This window comes from Pteropus vampyrus, unplaced genomic scaffold (assembly GCF_000151845.1).
Source record: "Pteropus vampyrus isolate Shadow unplaced genomic scaffold, Pvam_2.0 Scaffold454, whole genome shotgun sequence".
In the NCBI taxonomy this organism is placed as follows: domain Eukaryota; kingdom Metazoa; phylum Chordata; class Mammalia; order Chiroptera; family Pteropodidae; genus Pteropus; species Pteropus vampyrus.
The window spans coordinates 94,566-113,062 of NW_011889235.1; the positions used below are offsets into that span (position 1 = coordinate 94,566).

An 18,497-nucleotide genomic window follows, 5' to 3' on the forward strand; every position below is an offset into this window, starting at 1 on the left:
GTCGCCGGCGAGCTCCTCGGTGGCTCGGCGAAGAAGTCCAGTCGCGCCCTCCTCCTGGACGCCCTGCGCCGGCCAGCTGTCCGGGGATTCCCGGCGGGCGACGCCTGTCCGAGTGGCTCGGCTCCAGGGCTGTGCCCACGGGGGCTCCGCTGCCTTGGGCATCGTTCGCTCATATTTTAATGCGCTTTCACTTTAGGAATCGCCGAATCAGAAGTCGACTCCGCCGTGTGTCATAGAGTCATACGGTATTAGCGTTTTACCTTCGCACCTTAATGGTGCAGATAACCAGTGCGAGAGTCGAAAGTGACTTGCCCAAGGTCACGCAGGTGGGACCACGGAGGCGACCAGAGCCCAGGTCTTTAGGCTTCGAGGCCAGCCGCCAGCGGCCCCGCTCTGGGGCGGTCCTGACTGGTTTGTGGTTTAGTTCATAGGCTTTCTATTGACTCCTGGATAGACCATCAGAAGGGAAAGTGTCATAATGAGAGCGGTCTTGTTATTTATGGTGTTCACTGCCTTTGAGAGAATTCGACTTATCTTGTGCTGCAAAGCACAGCATCCAGCGTCTGCTGGGCACATAAATAATGAAACTCGATTGCTGTGTTTGGGGGCTGCTGGTCCAGGAGGAGGTTTAAGGGAGAAATATACAGGCAATTTGTGCTACTTTCCTCTTGTTTTCTTCGAATCCTGTAGTACTTGTTTTGTTATTTTTCGACTGATCATTGTCTTAATAAGATTTTCTTTGCTTTAATGAAGTCATTGCCCTTTGCGAATTAGTTTTCTAACTAGAAAATCTTATTTCCTGTGTGTTTAATGACTGGAACAAATAGCGCAGTGTGAGGTTTAAAGCATTGTCTTTTATCTTAGAACTACTGATCAGTTTGCTTTATTTCCCCCACGGACTCAGCTTACATACTTTCTATGTTAGTTTAATGCCATCGAAACACTTGACGGCAAAATTTGGGTAAGCTTTATATGATTCAGAGAAAAACTGAAAAAATCATTTTGTAAAACGGCATTTTCCTTCACCATGCGAAGAACTTGAACTGTTATTTTGTATTGAACCGGCCTCATATCTCGTGCAGCAGTACGATTCATTCTTACTAAAATGCCTATTACTTTGCACACTCAGGTTTTCATATGAACACACTTGAGGCAAAAAAATATTTCCCCAAATGGAGTTCATTTACTACTCCTTATGCTGGCAAAATCTTCCCAAGGGAAGTGACATTTTAGAATACTTAAGGTTTTAAACAGGTGTATTTAAGCTTAGCAGATTTTGAGGTAATAGTTAATTTATTTTATAGTGCTATAAACCTTACAGTGCCTCCATTGACAGGTTTCTCTTGAAGAGAGAATTTGTCCTTCGTGGTAAGCAGCGATTAACTTTTTGAGATTAAGAAGATGGGATTTTTGTATTGAACCGGCCTCATGTCTTACTTTTTCTAGTTAATTAGTATTTTTCTTGTTGCTTTGCGAGGAAGTAGCAGGTTTTTATTTTTCAGTTTTAGTGATGTAACAGAATAGGAAAGAGGTGGTGTGTAAATTTGAGTTGGTCATCGGCTAGGAGAGACAGTAAAACAGGATAAGTATACAATTGTTAGGAAATGGCCGTGAGTTCATAAGCCGGAAGGACCTTTTTAGAAGTGTTTAAAGACTTTAAGAATAGCATTGGGTTATTTTGTTTAAAAAGTCACTGTGGCAATTCTCTCATGTTGTTAACGTATGGGATATGATATGGAAGACTCCTGGGAAAAGACTTGGGAAAGATGGAAACATTTTATAATTTTATAGGGACTTTTTTCTAAAAACATTTAATGTAGCTCTAAGAAAATGACTTTTACTTAATCCTAAATTCCTATAGTCATACTGTAACACTCACAGTTATTTTGACTCTGGTAGGTTGTAATCCAGGATGAGATCTATGAAGTAATTTATTAGCATAATTTAAGTCAGATTCTGCAGTTAAAATATTGCTTGATGTTAAATAGCTGTTCTTGTTTTCATAACTGTCATTTAAGAATGGGGAAGATAAATAGTTTTCAGAATAAAATGTAGTAATTATTCAGATGTGACAGTAGTTACACTCTGCTTTTATTCGAAAAGTTCAAGTAGCTGTGAGCTGAGGTAACAAAATACTACTTTTCATATGTTTGACTATTTGACAATATTAAAATTTGATATTAACTTTAAGGATGATTCTCTCACTTCAGATCTGCAGTGATACAATAAAATGGCTTCGGGAGGAGATAAATATTGAAGTTTAGTGTTAATTTTTCTGACCATTTGTAAGTACACAGATTTGGAAATTTATTGATGTGCTATCAGAAAGTTGTTCTTAGGGCAGAAATTTTTGGTAGATTTAGATATTTGTCTATAATACTTAATTATTTTTAGAAATGTAAAAATGGGGTATTTTTATTTAAAATCAAAATTTCTGTTGGTAGTTGTAACATTTAACCATTTCAGCCCTTAATGTTTTTTCTGTTAGCTCTTGTGTGATCAAGAATATGTGAGTTTATAATTCCTAGAAGATATTTCAGCAAATATGTTTGCTGTTTATTTTGGTAAGACTTTTGGTTAGTTGAATTGCTTTGATTCAGGAAGTTTGTGTTTTGGGGATTTTATATATCAGAAGCTTTTCTGAACTGGAATTTCTGTTGAGTGTAAAAGAAAATTAGTCGGTTGGGATACTTTTAAACATTTAAATAAGTCCGAGAGTCTTAAATATTTAAGAAGTTTTAAGTCTTAAATATTTTTTCCTACCTGGAACCCTTATCAGACTTATCAGTCTGATAGTTTTATTCTCTAAAAGTTGTAGGTTTACTCCTTTCTTTTCACGACCTAACCTTTTTATGAGTTCAGCCCTTGAACTCTGGATCCTGTATTTCATTTACCCTCTTGAAGAAAGGATCATCACACACACTTAGAATTGGAAGCCATCCCAGAGGACTTCGAATGTGGCATCTTCCTGGGTACAGTAAGTCCCTCATGGGAATTCCCAGGTCAGGTGTTCCCTCAGTAATGCAGTTCTGTATGTCCTCAGGCTGGCCAGCAGTCTGGGCTTGGTGAGCACAAACCTGAAAATTTTTTTTTTTTTTTTCAACGTTCACTGCTTTCAACTGTGATTTGCAGCGTATTCTTCCCCTCTCTCCCATGACATCATGGGCAAATGATAGCTTTTCTACATTTACAGCTATTAAAAGCTCCAGTGTAATCTATTCAGTTTAAACCTGCAATCTCCTGTTCAATTTAAAGCTCCTCTCCTCCCTTACCCCAGTGTCAGGCCACTTACCGCTTGAAGCACTTGCAGTGGGGAGGGGTTGTCGTGTGCCCCGAGGGTACCTTTTTCTCTTCCGTCTTCTGGAGTCTACTTGGATGGGACGAGTCAGAAGACAAGGAAAAGGACAAGTATTTCTTACCTGGTACTATCAAAGCCCTCTAGATTAACAGTGGCGAACCACTGACGTCCACTGATAGGCATCCAAACAGGAATTTGGGGTGAGATTTCGCAGGGAGATTCCCCTCTGCGTGGATTCCTGAATGTGAAACTTCCTGTAGGTAGATCTTTTCCAGCCGGCACTCGCCGCCTCGTTCCTGCCCTGGCAGTCTAGCCCCTGGCTCCTTGGAGTGTGTGGGCATGACGTAGGTTGGGGATCTTCTCTTTCTACAGCCACATTTTGCGATACCAGCAAAATAGCTCAAGTCCGGCTCCCTTCTGCAGTCTCCACTCAACGCACTGGAAACTCACTTCCTGTTGGTGCCAGGGGTGGCACGCAGGCTGCCCCCATTCTGTGCCCTGCCATTTCTCAATTCTCTTTTCCCCCTTCTCAGATGGGCACAGGGTCGGTCACTCTGTCCACCTCATAAGCAGACTGGGATGCCAGTCTCTCCTTCTGGGCACTTATCTTGGTGAATGGTTCTCTTGGGTGCCCCCTGCCTCTGCTTTTGGGTGAATACCCCCTTCTTTTCCCTATTCTCTCCCTGAAGACGTGGAAAACTGCCAGTTTTTTTTTTCTCTTTACAGTCAGCTTCTTGTATAGTGTGGAATGATGGTCCGCATTGGTTAGGGTGCAGAGCACTGAGGGTGTGTGTATGCGTGTGTGTGTGCGTGTGCATGCGTGTGCGTGTGCATGCATGTGCGTGCGCGTCTTTGCTGGACTCCACAGATGCTGGATCCTTGATGTCTGTCTATCCTCAGCTTTGTGTTTGTCAGTAGTTTGGGGACAACAAGGTTAGTCCTGCCCAACATCTAGTTAACAAATAATACTGAAGTCTTGTGGGCCTAGTGAGGTCTCACTGTGCAGAATTTAATTTTTCTTTCTGATTTTTGTTTTGCTTTTTATTTTTTGGCTTACTTCCTGGTTCCTGACTGAAGTATTAACTGAATTTGTTACTTCGTTACTGATCGTGTTATCTAACGGCACCTTAGAGCATAAGTAACACTGAAGGATACGTTTTCAGGAAGTTTTAATAGTATAATTTTATCTATTTTTGCCTCATGCTAGCTTTACTAAAAATATAAATCTAAACAGAAAATGGTCTTTGAACCTTTTTCCTACCATCATCTAAACAAACCAATCAGTTACATCTGCTAAATGATTTGTTTGTTGAGGAAAAAGCACCTATTTAGAAAATTAAACATTTATATTGGTTGCAGTAATTATGGGTTTCTTAATGCTTCATTCAACAAATAGTTACCGAGTGGCTTCCATGGGCCAGCCACTGTTGCAGGCATTGGAGAAACAATAGTAAATAGGAAAAAAAGAAATCCCCTGCTGTCATGGAGCCTGCATTTCAGTGGGAGGAAACAGACACACAGGTAAATAAGTGGTGGCGTTCGTGAGCAGTAGCTGCTAAGGAGTAGAATATGCTAAGCAAATGTTGAGGAGAAGCAGGAAAGGGAGGTGGGAAAGGCCAGGACAGTTGGGAGCGTTTGCAGTTTTAGGTAGGAAGTCAAGGGAAGGCTTCACTGAGAGAAGGACATTGGAGTCGAAGGGCCCTGTGGGGAGCTTGTCTGATGCAGCAGGGGTCCAGTGGCCAGATGAGTGAGTGGGGTGAGGGGGTGGGTGGGTGAGGCCTGTATGTAAGGGCTTTGGTTTTTACTCTGAGTTGGATTGCATTAAAGCAGCGGTTCTTAACCTCGACTGAACACTGGAGTTTCTGGGGAGCTTTAAAAGTGTACCGATGCCTAGAGCCCATCTCCAGAGTTTCTGATTTTATTGGTCTGGGGTTCCAGTCTAGGCCTCAGGATTTTCAGAAGCTTCCAGGTTATTGTAATAAGCAGCCACAGTTGAAGTTTTGAGTAGAGCGGCATCACATAGTATCGAAGAGCGCGCTGCTCTAGAGCGGGACTCCCCGGGTTTGAATCCCGACTCTGCCACTTCGATGGTGTGACCTTGGACGAGTTATTTTTAAAATCTTCTGTGCCTTCGTGTTCTCATTTGTAAAGTTGTTAAAAGGATTAAATAAATTCATATCTAAATATTTAGAATAGTCCCTGGCAAGTAGCAGTGTGTATAAGGGTTTATTGAATGACCACTTGAACATGTTTTCGTGGGATCACTCTGGCTCCTGGCACGAGAGTGAGGCAGGCAGGGGCAGAAGCAGGGGAGCCCTTGCAGTAATCCAGCCGCGAGGTGAGGTGATGGGGGCGAGCACCGGACTGGCAGCGATGCCAGTGGTGTGAAGTGGCGGGATTCTGGTTGCATTTTGAAGATGGAGCCAACAGGATTTGCTGAAGGATTGGACACAGAATGAGAGAAAAAGAAAATCAAGTATGACTCCCAAGGTATTTTGCCTGGACAGCTGGAAGAAGGGACTGGCTATTTACTGAGATGAGGAAGCGGAGAGGAACAGATTTATAAGGGGGGGCCATATGGAGCTCAGTTTGAGTGTGAGGTGTCTGTTAGATAAGTAAGGAGATCTGTAGAGGAGGCCGTTGTACACGTGAGTCGGGAATTCAGCAGTGTCTGGGGCGAGAGGTGGCAGTTTGGAAGTCATCAGTATTTAGACCCATGGGAATGAGAGAGCTCACCAAGACTGAGCGTATGTAGAGAAGAGATCTGTGGACCACCCCCTGGGACACCCCAACATTCAGAGGTCTGGGAGGTGAAATGTTTCTTAGGGTTTCCGATGTACTCTGGTACAAAAGATGTTTTTCAAAAAATTTGATTGGATATAATTCACCCATTTAAATGGCTTTTAGTATATTCACAGTCGTGCAACTGTTACAATAATCAGTGTTAGAACGTTTTTATCGCCCTAAAAGAAACCACATACCCCCCTGCTCCATGGCCCTAGGAACTACTAATCCACTTTCCATCTTTATGGATTTGCCCATTCTGGATATTTCATATCAGCGGAATCATATAATACGTGGTCTGTTTAGAGGAAAGTGGTATCCATTAGTGCCTAACTCGTAAATTTATTAGATACTGAATCAGTTGGTAAAGGGGCTATAAGATTTCTCCACTATAAAGATACATTTTTCTCTTTGTAATTAATAAGAAAACAGTGGGTTGATACTTGAAACTATGAATATTCTGCTTTCTAACCTGTTATCTAGTGGTTTTGGTGTTCAAAAAAATCCTTAAATTAGTGTTATATTGAGATCGTAAAGTGAAGATTTTCTATTACTGTATTTTCAAAGATCATGAATTAATAGTATCTCTAATTCAGATGCATTACATAGAATTTTTCCTTTTGTATATGTACATCTTTTACTGTGAAAATCTTGGTTCCAAATAACAAATAATTGTTTTATTACTTTTATTTTAAATATAATCATAGTATCAGTATGTTTGCATTATGCTAAATGCACATGAAATACTATCATATACATAAAGTAGTTTCAGAATTACAATACTAATTAGGATTACCAGGTCATAGACATACACGGTTATGCGACTTTGTTAAATCGTGCTAAATTCATTTCCACAGGGTTGTACTATTTTACTTTCTCACCAGCAGTGTAAGAGTCCCTATTTTTCTTTCAATCTCACCAATAAATAGTATTAAACTTGTTAAACTTTTGAGTTTTTGCCAATCTGATATGTGAGACATGGTATCTCTGTGTGGTATAGGTTTTTTGTTTTGTTTTGAACTTTTCTATTACGAAGAATTGTGAACAATAATTATCAACCCAGGCCATGCCTCCTTCCATTCCCTCCTTCCAAATTATTTAGATAATATTTTATTTTATCTCTTTGTCAATAAATATCTCTCAATTTTTTTATTGCTATTGAATTTTTTTATTAACTTTTTGGAGTTTGTCACATGCAATAAACTATGTCCATTTAAAGTTCACAAGTCGATGAATTTCAGCCATATTGTTCCAGGTAGCAGTAGTCCCTCGATACCGTAGAGTGCTATTCCATTGTATAGGCATTCCACGTTTTATGTGTTTACCTATTGATGACATTTGGGTTGTTTCTGCTTTTGCCAATATGAATAATATTACTATAAACATTTCTATATGGGTTTTTGTGTGACTATAAACCTTTAGTTCAGTTGGATAAATACCTAAGTGTGGGGTTGTCGGGTCATATTGTAAGAGTATGTTTAACTTTATTAGAATATGCCAGACTGTCTTCCCATGTTGCTGGACTATTTTGCATTCCCACCAGCAGTGTATGAGAGAGTGTTTATTCTTCATCCTTGTCAGCATCTGGTATTGTCATATTTTGGGTTTTTTTGTTTGTTTGTTTTAGCCATTCTAGCGGTATATCATGGTTTTTATTTGTGATACCTTCCTGACTAAAGATGATGAGCATCTTTTTATGTGCTTATTTACTATTTACATATCTTCTTTATTGGCTTGTCTGTTCATATTTTTTGCCCATTTTTCTATTTGGTTGTTTGTCTCTTTATTGAATTGTAATAATTCTTTGCCTGTTCTTGGTTATCTGTTATTTGATATATGTATATTGAATATTTTCTCCCATTTCGTGGCTTGTCTTTTGATTTCTTAATGGTTCCTTTCAAAGAGCAGTTCTTAATTTTGATTAAGTTCAGTACATGAACCATTACATGGTTCAGGCTCTTTGTCTACTCCCCAAGGTCATGAAGACTTTCTCCTACATTTTTTTTTAGAAGCTTCACTATTACAGCTTTGACAGTAGGTCTCATCCATTTCGAGTTAATTTTTCCTGCATGGATAGCTAAGTGTTCCAGTCCCATTTGTTGAAAGACTATCCTTCCCCTATGGCATTGCCTCAGCATCTTTGTTGAAAATCAATTGACAGAACGTGTGTACATCCGTTTCTGGATGCCGTGCCATTCCGTCGGTTTATTCTATTTGTCTTTTCACCAATTCTACACTGTCTTTATTGCTGTAGTTTTAAGTCTTGAAATCAAGTAGCGTAAGTCTGTTCTTTGGGAAGTAGATACGACTTTTTTGTTATTTGCATTTAAGTATATAATAGAATCACCTTGTCCATTTTTATAAACTACCTTACTGGAATTTTGACTGTTTGGGGTAGCAGCACTTGACTCCTTTCTGCGTCTGGATAACATTCCATTGTGTGGATAGACCTCATTTTTATCCGTTCACCTGTTGTTGGAAATACGGGTGGTTTTCACTTTTTGGTTCTTGTGAATAGTGCCGCTGTGAACATTCATGTGTAATTGTTTGAGTATCTGTTTTCAGTTCTTTTGAGTAAACACCTAGGAGTAGAAGTGTGGGGTTGTATGGTAATTCTGTTTAACTTTTGAAGAACCACCAAACTGTTTTCCACAGCTCTTGTACCGTTTTACATTTCCACCAGCAATGTCGGAGGGTTCCAGTTTTTCCACATGGTCGCCAAGCTTGTTATTTTCCTCTCTTAATTATATCCATCCTGGTGGGTCTGAAGTGGTATCTCATTGTGGTTTTGCTTTTGTATTTCCCCAATGACAAATAAAATTGAGCATCTTTTTTGTGTTCTGGTTGGCCATTTGTATATCTCCTTTGCCCATTTTTTAACTAGGTTTTTGTTGTCATGAGAGTTATATATTTGGATGCTAGACCCTTATCAGATATATAACTTGCAATATTTCCTCCCATTCTGTAGGTTGTTTCATTTTCTTGATGTCATTTAATGCAAAAAAAGTTTTAAATTTTTATGAAGTCCAATTTGTCTTCTTTTTTTCTTTCTTTACTTGTGCTTTTGCTGTTATATCTAAGAATTCGTCACCAAATCCAAGGTCATGAAGATTAACCCCTATATTTTCTTAAGGTTTTATAGTTTTAGCTCTTATATGTAGCTTGTTAATCCATTTGGAGTAATTTTTTCTACATGGTGTGAGGTGAGGCGGGGGGTCCCGTTTCATTCTTTAGCATGTGGGTATCCAGTTATCCCAGCACCATTTGTCGAAGAGGCTGTTTTCTCATTGCGTGATGTTAGCTCCACATTGAAAATCAGTTGGCCAAAGCTGTATGGGTTTGTCTCTGGGTTCTCAGTTCTTTTCCTTTGGTCTGTGTCTGTCTCGAGGCAGTACTGTGCGGGTTCATAGTTTTTACCTGTAGTGAGTGTTAGGATAGTATAGCTAGTTTTGATGACGTGTTAGAAAAATTTAAAAACTTTGGGTAAATTCTTTAAATAAATTGTCTTTTCTAAATGCCAGATTTATAATAACACACACATACAAACTTAATGGATAGTTTGGTTTAAAACTTTTTGGTGTATTTCACCGTTTCTCTGGTTGCATATACAATGGCGATTTAGATATACAGTGTATAGCAGAGTGTATACTAATTGAATTTTCACTGCGAGTTAAACTTTCCTTGAGCTTTAAATGAAGAACTAGTTACATAAATAAATTCAGCCTGCCCAAAGATGTTGGTGCTGGCTATACGAGCACCAGAATAGGAACAGTCTGCATATTTGCATAACATCAGGAAGGAATTACATATCTAATTTCTAGAGGAAAAAAATGACTATAAACGCTTTTTTTTTTTAACCAAGTCATAGTTTTTAACTTTATTCAGTACAATACAAATTTCAGTACTTCAGAATCAGAATATGATATGCCTCTGAAGTCTCTTTTAATCGATAACCTCTCTCTTTCTCTCTCTTATTTTTCCCTGTAGTAATTTTTTTCCTGAAGAAACAGTGTTCTTTGTCCTGTTGTTTTCCACAGTTTGGCTTTCGCTGATTGAATTTCTCTAGTTCATTTTAATATGTTCCTCTGTGTTATTACCTCTTAATTGGTAGTTAGACGTAGGGAGATCTAGAGACTTGATCAGATTCAGTAAAAACTTTTTTTTTTGTTATAGTATGTTCACTTCATTGGTGGTGACGTTTGTATCTTCCGTAAGGAGGCACATAATACCTACTTATCTCTCTCTTTGTGGTGTCGGCTAACTTTATTTTGATTCATTTTTTTAGTTTCATAGTTTTAACAGTTCAAAGGGTTTTGGAGAGACAGGATGGTGTAGAGATTAAAATATAAGCTCTGAAGTCCAAGAATCTGATTCATGTTTTGATCCATTACGTGCTAGTTCTCTAATCTTGGAAAGTCACTTCCCCTTCTCACGGTTAAGTTTCTTCTTTGTGAAACAGGGAAATTGTAGGGTCATTTTGAGGATTAAATGAGAAAGTGCGTGGAAAAGAATCACACAGAGCCTACCATATAGGAAGTGACCAGTAAAGGTTAGCTACTGTTTTGTGAATTTAAAAGTATTCTAAAACAGTCTGAAAAGTAGATTATCTCAATTTATAAGTGAGGAAATAAAAGTTTGGATACCTAATTTTTTGGCTCACTTGGGTTTGTTTAGGGAAAGAGTAAATTATTCAGCGGAGGGGAATATTTCTCCTTTGTCCTCATCACTGTGAACAGTTACACTTGATAACCACTCATAATAAGCTGAATTTCAAAAGTGATTTTTGGCCATGCTTTGTACGTATTCACATTAACCAGTCCCCACCAGTGTTGGAAAGTAAGCTCCTTGTTGAACTAATCATACCAAAGCATATTTGATGCTTGAAGTCCACTGAGAAATACTTACTGTTCATATTTTTATTTTACAGTGTAATGTTCAAGCTCAGAAATGCCTTATGTGGATCGTCAGAATCGCATTTGTGGTTTTCTAGACATTGAAGAAAATGAAAATAGTGGGAAATTTCTTCGAAGGTACTTCATACTGGATACCAGAGAAGATAGTTTTGTATGGTACATGGATAATCCACAGGTTTGTAAAATCCAAAGTGTTACCTTTTTTTAAAAGCATTTAAGAGTTTTAATTCTTAAAGTATTTGATATACTACGCTGATGTTAGGATTCGTCTTCCTAAGCAGTATATATTTAGATCATTTCTGGTTTCACTCTCTTTGCCCTGCATACCCAACTCCTACTGTCTTATTTATAGTTCGGGAGATAAAATGCTAAGTTTATTTGATAAAAATTTATGCGTCATATCTGTTTTTCTTCCCTTGGGAGAGAAACGCTATCTCTGGTAGATATTTCAACGTCATTTAGGTTTAAGGTACCATCTCTAGGATAGAGACTACTATCTTTTGATAAATAAACAACTAAAACTAGTCGACCCCCTCGCATATATGTGGTCCTTTCATCTCGTAGTGTCAAACTTGAGTGTCCGCCGTTGTAATGCCATTCATGAGTTGAAAGCCACTTTGATTTTATTATTGCCTTGCACATCGTTGGGTTAAATATCATAAATTAAAAATTAGAAAAAATTAGCATTCTAATTTTAGGATCCATGAGAGACCTTGGGTTAGAGATCACCTGTTAAACAGTTTTAGATTTTCTCTACCTGTGAAGCTATTCAGATTGAGATGTCTACTGCAAAGAAGTATGTGCAAAGCAAGGGATGAGTCCCTCGCAAACTTCTAAACTAACACAGTCTCCTGGGCTAATGCAGATGAGGAACCTATGGGTGAGGGGAACATCAGGGACCGACTTCCAGGAGGCTCCCTTCTGTTTCACAGAGCAGGAGCTCACAACTAGTCCAGTATTCTGTACTACCCTGTACTGATTTTCGATGAGATAAAGTACGTGTATGCTAATGCATTTACACTTGTTTATATAGACTTCGAGTTGTAAGGGACCTTGCTATTAATTCAGCCTCCTTAATGCAAGAAACTCATTTATCCCTGATCTTTACTTTAGCTGTTGTTTGAACTACACATTACTAAAAAGTACATATTATATTTAAGACAGCTTTAATTATTATTTGTTCTGTGAGCCATATCTCATTTCTTATACCTTCTACCCATTAATCGTACTTTTGCCCTCTGATTCTCTATAAAGTTTAGACCATTATCCATATGCAGCCTTTCACATTTGGGAGGATAATTTGTATTTTAATTCAGTTTATATTATTTGAGTGCTGACTTTGTATGAGACTGTTTTTGCTAGGAACTGCCTTGTCTCTGTCCTTATCCTTAAAAGCTTACGGACACTCGTTTTACTCCCTTACCTCTGTAACCAGTTTTCTTGGTGGTAGTCACCTGGCTATGCAACCACATGATTCATGCCTTGGTTACATGACCAGAGTCAGTGGGAGAAGGAACAGGTCAGCAGAAAGCCAAAGTTCATCTTTACCTTTTTAAAACAAACAAACAAAACATAAATCATATTCCTCCCTTTTGTGGCACAATCCCTTCCCAAACTCCTTTTCCCAAAGTAGAAAATAACTTCGTCCCCCTGAGTCCCTCTAAGTACTGTTCACTGAGTTCCGGTCTCTGGTCCCTCTCAGCCGTGTGAGCCATTGCTCAGTTCTACCTCTTCTCTCCTTTGTTTGTCTCTCTCCACAAGATATGCTTTCTCCTGAATTTTACTTAAAACTCCTTGATTGTTTTTCTGTCTTCATATATAATAGGTTCTCCTTCTCAGAATTTCTCCTTTTACTAGTACTAAAAGATAAATAAATAAAATAGAATATGTTTTATTACACAGACAGGAACGTAAACTTGGAATTCAGCTAGAAGAGGGAGATCAAGTCTTCATGGAGGCGGTAACATTTGAAATTAACCTAAAATTATGGGTATGATTTCGGCCAAGAGGTGGAGAAGTGGGTGTTCGGTACTCAGAGAACAGCGAGGGCAAAGAATCCAAAGCCCGACACTGCAGCAGGGAGGGGACACTGCAGCAGGGAGGGGACACTGCAGCAGGGAGGGGACACTGCAGCAGGGAGGGCGTCTGCCGGAGCTGGCACTCAGCCAGGTCTTCCTCACGTGAACTCTTTCGAAGCCAGATTTTTGTGGTGTCATTAGTGCATTGGTTTTTCCGAACGTAGTGCAGAATTTTAAATACGCCTTTTTATTTAGTTCCTAATAATTTTATCACTTCATTCCAGTTGATGAGATTCTTTTACAGTCTTGATTTTTCCAACCATTGTATTAGCCACCAATACCAGCTTCGTGTCACTTTTAAATGTATTAATCAAGACTTATAGCTCTCTCATGAAAACTTAGTAAAATGTCTTGCTTAAGAGTGTTAAATTAAATTCAACCACACGAAATTGATAATGTATCCTCCCTCCCCCCCACCTTCATGTACTAAAAAATGGCAATATGATGGCTGATGTTTTGGTGCTGTGACACGTCCCACCGATCCTGACGGCCCTGGTAATGCGAGAACGTTGGCTTGGCTCACCTGCCTTCACGGAGCCGTGCTTCCGTTTTGTTTCCCTTACCACTGTTGGTTTGAAAGTCCATTCTGGTGTATTACTGGGATCAGCTTGGGGCTTTCTGTGATGTATTAAGGGCATGAGTAATGGTGGAATAGTAAATAATGAAGTAGCTGTATTGGGAAGTGAATTCGAAGAAACCTGGAAAAATGTTTTGGTGAAAAGAGTGCAGGAGCTCATAAGAACAAATGCCTCATTTCCCTTTTTATCTTAAATGTCATATTAGTTTATTATTTCTTGTTCCTTGTCAAGTAACACATTTGGAAACCCACTTTTCTTCTGGTTGAACTTGGCAGCAATTATACCAGTCATAGGAACTAGATATTTTAAATATCCTTTATTTCTCAGCTACTTGGATTTCTCCGTACTGCGCCACTGTTTAATCTGTGACCCTTTATGTCATCCAGCCATGATATAGCGTCTCATTTCTTTTCCTCACACAAAGGCTTGGAGCTGTCTTCATCTAGACAAGATAGTAGAGTTATGGAGGACTTAAAAGAAAAATTTTGAATGGAAGGGTAGCAGTGTTTGGAAAAAATTGCTTTCATAGTAGTTAGGTCTTGAAGACATTTTAACATTTTATTTCCTTATCCAAACTTAAAGAAAAGAAAAACAAAAACACTCTAACCATAAAATATTTTGTATAAGAATACAATCATTTAAAGTTACTTACACATTAAAAAGTTATAATTCTATATCCATATTTATTTAGGGTTTATATTTGGAAGCTTTTTTTTTAAGCCCACGAAAGAGAAACTAAGTTCAACTGCAATGAGAAAAATAGCCTTTTAGTTATAGAAAGTATTAAGGTGGAACAGAGTAGAGTTCACTTTTGTTATCCACATTGTCAACTTGATTTCAGACATAGTAAATGCCTAAACTGAAAAGTTGCTTTGTAATATGTGATATTGAAAAATCTTATTTTCAGTATGTGTACAGTATTATAACATAAATTTGTAATGGTGGATATTAATTATACGTTAATCATTTATTTCCAGAACCTGCCTTCTGGATCGTCACGTGTCGGAGCCATTAAACTCACCTACATTTCAAAGGTAGGCTTTCTGTGTCAGGCTAGTGTATGCGTGGGTCACAATCCCTCGGGACGGGAGTGCGAGTAAAAGCGATTCCCTTTCTGTGTCATTTAATGATGATGTTCAGGTTCACATAATGCTGAAAATAGTACCTGATTACTATGTTTTGTTGTTGTTTGATAAAACTAGAAAAAATACGGAGATAACATAAGGTGTGGCAAATTGTGAAAGTTAACATTAACTTTTATGATCAGGTATATAAATATTAGAAGGGGGAAGTCAGTTAACAGGTTCTCTCTTTGGGAACAATGGAGATGTTTTTCTAACTCTATTATATTTAAGCCATTTCTAATTTTTAATTCCATAACCTTTGACTTTTTGTTTATGTTTTATTTGGGGTAAAATATGAACCATCTTCATGATGAAAGGATGATTTTTTTCCCTCGGTTCACTCTGTTTCTTAAATCTCTTGTTTGTTGATTTTTTCTGGCATTTTTGCAATACATTTTTTAAAAATTTAGATTCGTTATTATCAGACAGTATTTATTTCTTTTATTGGTGTTTTGGGAACCAAGATAGGCATGCTGAGGAGCTAGCCCTCTGAGTTTTTTGTATTTTACACAAAATAATACACTTGTTGATGACTTAATGTGTGAAATATGAGGAGCACACAGTGTGATTCAGTGATGCGCATATGCGTACTATTCTGCACAATACAGTGTGATTCAGTGATGCGCATATGCGTACTATTCTGCACCAACTGCGATTGGATTAGTTAGCACAGGTCTTTATCAGAAGACCAATTTGCAAGTGTGCCTCCGTTTAAAAGGTATTTTTTAAATAAAATATTTTATCACTGTAACAAAAGAGCTATTCAGTCTCACTGACAAAAAAATAATTAGCCCTTGGACAATAAAGATTACATTATTTAAAGGGAAACGTGTTAAAGCCATATTTTGTAAATTTATAAAACAAATATTGTTTGTTTGCCACAAGTATTCCTGTAAATTAAAACATTTAATTTACATCATTTAATTTGCATCCAGGTAGCTTGCAACTTATATTCTAAAGAGACTATTATGAAGTGTAGCATGTCATTATAAAAGTTCTAGATCCTCAGTTGGCTTGATGCCTACACTATGTGCATCCCATCATGTAAACATGCTGCAAGCATTTTCGACTCTCAGTGATGTGATGTGGAAAGGCCTATTTTACTGAAATAAGTGGAGAGAGAGATTGCCCATCTGCTGGTATCTTTTTCAGTTGCTCGTTGCCTGGTCTTTTTAAAAATGAGATCCTTTTTTAAAAATAAACTATTAACTAAGCAGGCAGGCTGACTGGCCAGCTGCTGTTTTTTCTCCATTGCTCCCCTTTTAAAATATAACCTCTGTGCAGTTCTGGTAGCTTTCATCTCTGCCCCACAGCCTACGGAAGTTTGAATTGTACACTTTGTACTCGACTTTAGACATGCCACTTTTTTTTCCAGAATTTATTCCTGGAACAAATTTCAGTGTGACTCAGAGCTGTGAATTTATAGTTGGGATCAGTCAGGAACCCCAGACTTAGAATTCCTTTTGAAGGTACAAAACAGATGCTACAGTTCTAAGTCCTGACGCTGGGCAGCAGCACAGCAGTCGGCATGAGTGGGCTTCCAGACAGCCGCCTCACGTGGAGGCTGGTGGCGCCCAGGCCAGGCGCAGTTAGTCGCTTCAGCTTCTCAGAGGAGCCGCGCATTCCACGGAGTAAGGCGACCCCGTCATCCTGGACTATTCTAATGTAGAAGAGGGGACCCAGTGCCATTTTGATTTTCCTCGTTGCAGATTAATGCCTTCTGGGTTTTTGGACTTTCTTAAGTACACAATCTGCCCTTTGCTCACCATCATTTTCTCTTATCATTGACAGCTAATTTAGAAATAGACAGTCTGAGAAGAATTCGTCATTTCTGTAGAGTATTCATTTGAGGGTATTTTGAAAATTATGTTAAATGAAAAATATTAACATGTGTGACATAAAACTTAATCATTTACTTTCAACTCCTTCACGTTTCCTTGGAAGAAGAAAACAAGCTTGTTGAAAGAGAACATTGAAGCATCATTTGTTTTAAACACCTTGCAGTTGGGACTCATCCTATATTTAATTTGCAGTTCTTTTTCAGTTGCCTTTAAAATTTAATTTTATATCCGTGTGTTAGATGTGTATGATTATTGGGAAATTACACACTCGGAAGTTACATAGTATTTAAGGCTGGTTATCGTAGCCCATGAAGAAGTGTAAGTGATTCTCTCTCTCTTGTTAGGTTAGCGATGCAACTAAGCTGAGGCCAAAGGCTGAGTTCTGCTTTGGTAAGTTGCTGTATTTTATGTGAGTTATTTGAAGTTAGATTAATGTAATTACACCATATTGTAAAACAGTCACCAAAAACAACATGACACAAACCTAATGGCTAATGAATTATTCTAAGGCAAATTCCCTTGAGACCCCCATCCAGGTGAAGAAATAAAACTGCTCTCTCACCCCTGAAGCCTCTTTCCTGAGTCCCATCCCGCTCCAGCCCCCTCCCTCTGTCCATGTGTAATCATTGTCTAGGTCTTTACAGTGATCACCCCCAGCAAGGTTTCAGGTAATACTTAACTTTCTACCTTGTATTAGTCTATATTTAATACATAAATAATGAAAGGATTTGTTTTTCAGCTGGTAGGTAATGAGAAGTTCATAGCGTGGGGTAATCGAGGGTATCTGATTAATTCGTTCATCAGACATTTAGTGAACGTCCCATGTACGTGCACTGTGCTCGTCTCTGGGGCTATGAGGGTGGCAAGATGCGATCGCCACCCCTGTGACTCTCACAAGCTGGTGTCTCGCAGGCAGATACAGTGCCAGGTGATTCCTGCATTCATCACGGTCAGAAAAGGAGTGCGCAGTCTCCTTTTCTGACTTTTCTAGGGGCAAGTCAAGTAACAGAGAACTTTGTATTTTAGAATTTGTCATACACGTATTCTCGGCAAGTCTTTTTGATATAAAATCTCAAGCTTACATTTTGAACGAATACGAATATATAGTAATAGATTAGACGTTCAGTTATGGGAGTATTTAGAGCGGGTAATTTTAGTTGGAATCAAAGATTAAGACTGATCATTTATTGGTCTGCTAAGAGTTAGTCCTCTGCTACCAGAGGGGATAGAGAAAAGATTCATAAATGCTTGCCTTTGGAGAGGGAGCCTCTGGCTTGTAAAATGGAACCACAGCTTCCACTCAAAATGGCAACATTGGCTTTCCCACCTCTGCTTCCTCAGATTGCTCAAAAACAGTGAGAACAAGAAACATTCAAACCATCTTTGATGAAACTAGCAGACATCTGTAACCCACAGGGTATAAAGATGGAAGGCGGATGGAGGAGGGATGATAAACAACTTAGTAGAGCTGGCCATCTCAGTGTCCTGCCCATGCTCCAACTCTAGGTAGACTTGGATGCTGGATTTGTCTGGGGAAGCAACAGTGAGGAGAGACCAAAAAAGGGGACTTTGTTTGAACATCTATATAAGAAACAACCTCTAACCTCTACCTGCGTCTGGCTCAGTCAGGCAGCCACCCACCATTCCAGCAAGTAATGGCATGTATAGTGTCTCCAGAAATAGAATCAGTGAGGCTGTGCGCTTGCGAACACTAGTTCCAGAGAAGAGAGATGAAGCACGACACCGAAAATAGGATTGAATGAAAGTCTGCACACTGAATGCAGCCCTTTCCTTCATCCCGCCCCAGAGCATTGGAGAGCCACGTGTAGGTGGGCTAAGAATCCGAACACCCCAGAGAAGAGAGCCAGGGGAGCTGACCGC

General features: G+C 38.8%; 1 protein-coding gene across 10 annotated transcripts in view; it reads left to right on the forward strand.

Moving 5' to 3' along the window:
* The window catches only part of PLEKHA1 (pleckstrin homology domain containing A1), a 63,974-nt gene that overhangs the window by 13,609 nt on the left and 31,868 nt on the right, over positions 1-18,497 (forward strand). For all 10 annotated transcript variants that reach the window (XM_011381885.2, XM_023524259.1, XM_011381887.2 and 7 more), the window contains exons 3-5: positions 11,009-11,170; positions 14,629-14,685; positions 16,961-17,006. In XM_011381885.2, the coding sequence (XP_011380187.1) occupies positions 11,030-11,170; positions 14,629-14,685; positions 16,961-17,006 (244 nt within the window). In that variant the 5' untranslated portion in view covers positions 11,009-11,029. The remainder of the gene's footprint in view (positions 1-11,008; positions 11,171-14,628; positions 14,686-16,960; positions 17,007-18,497) is intronic.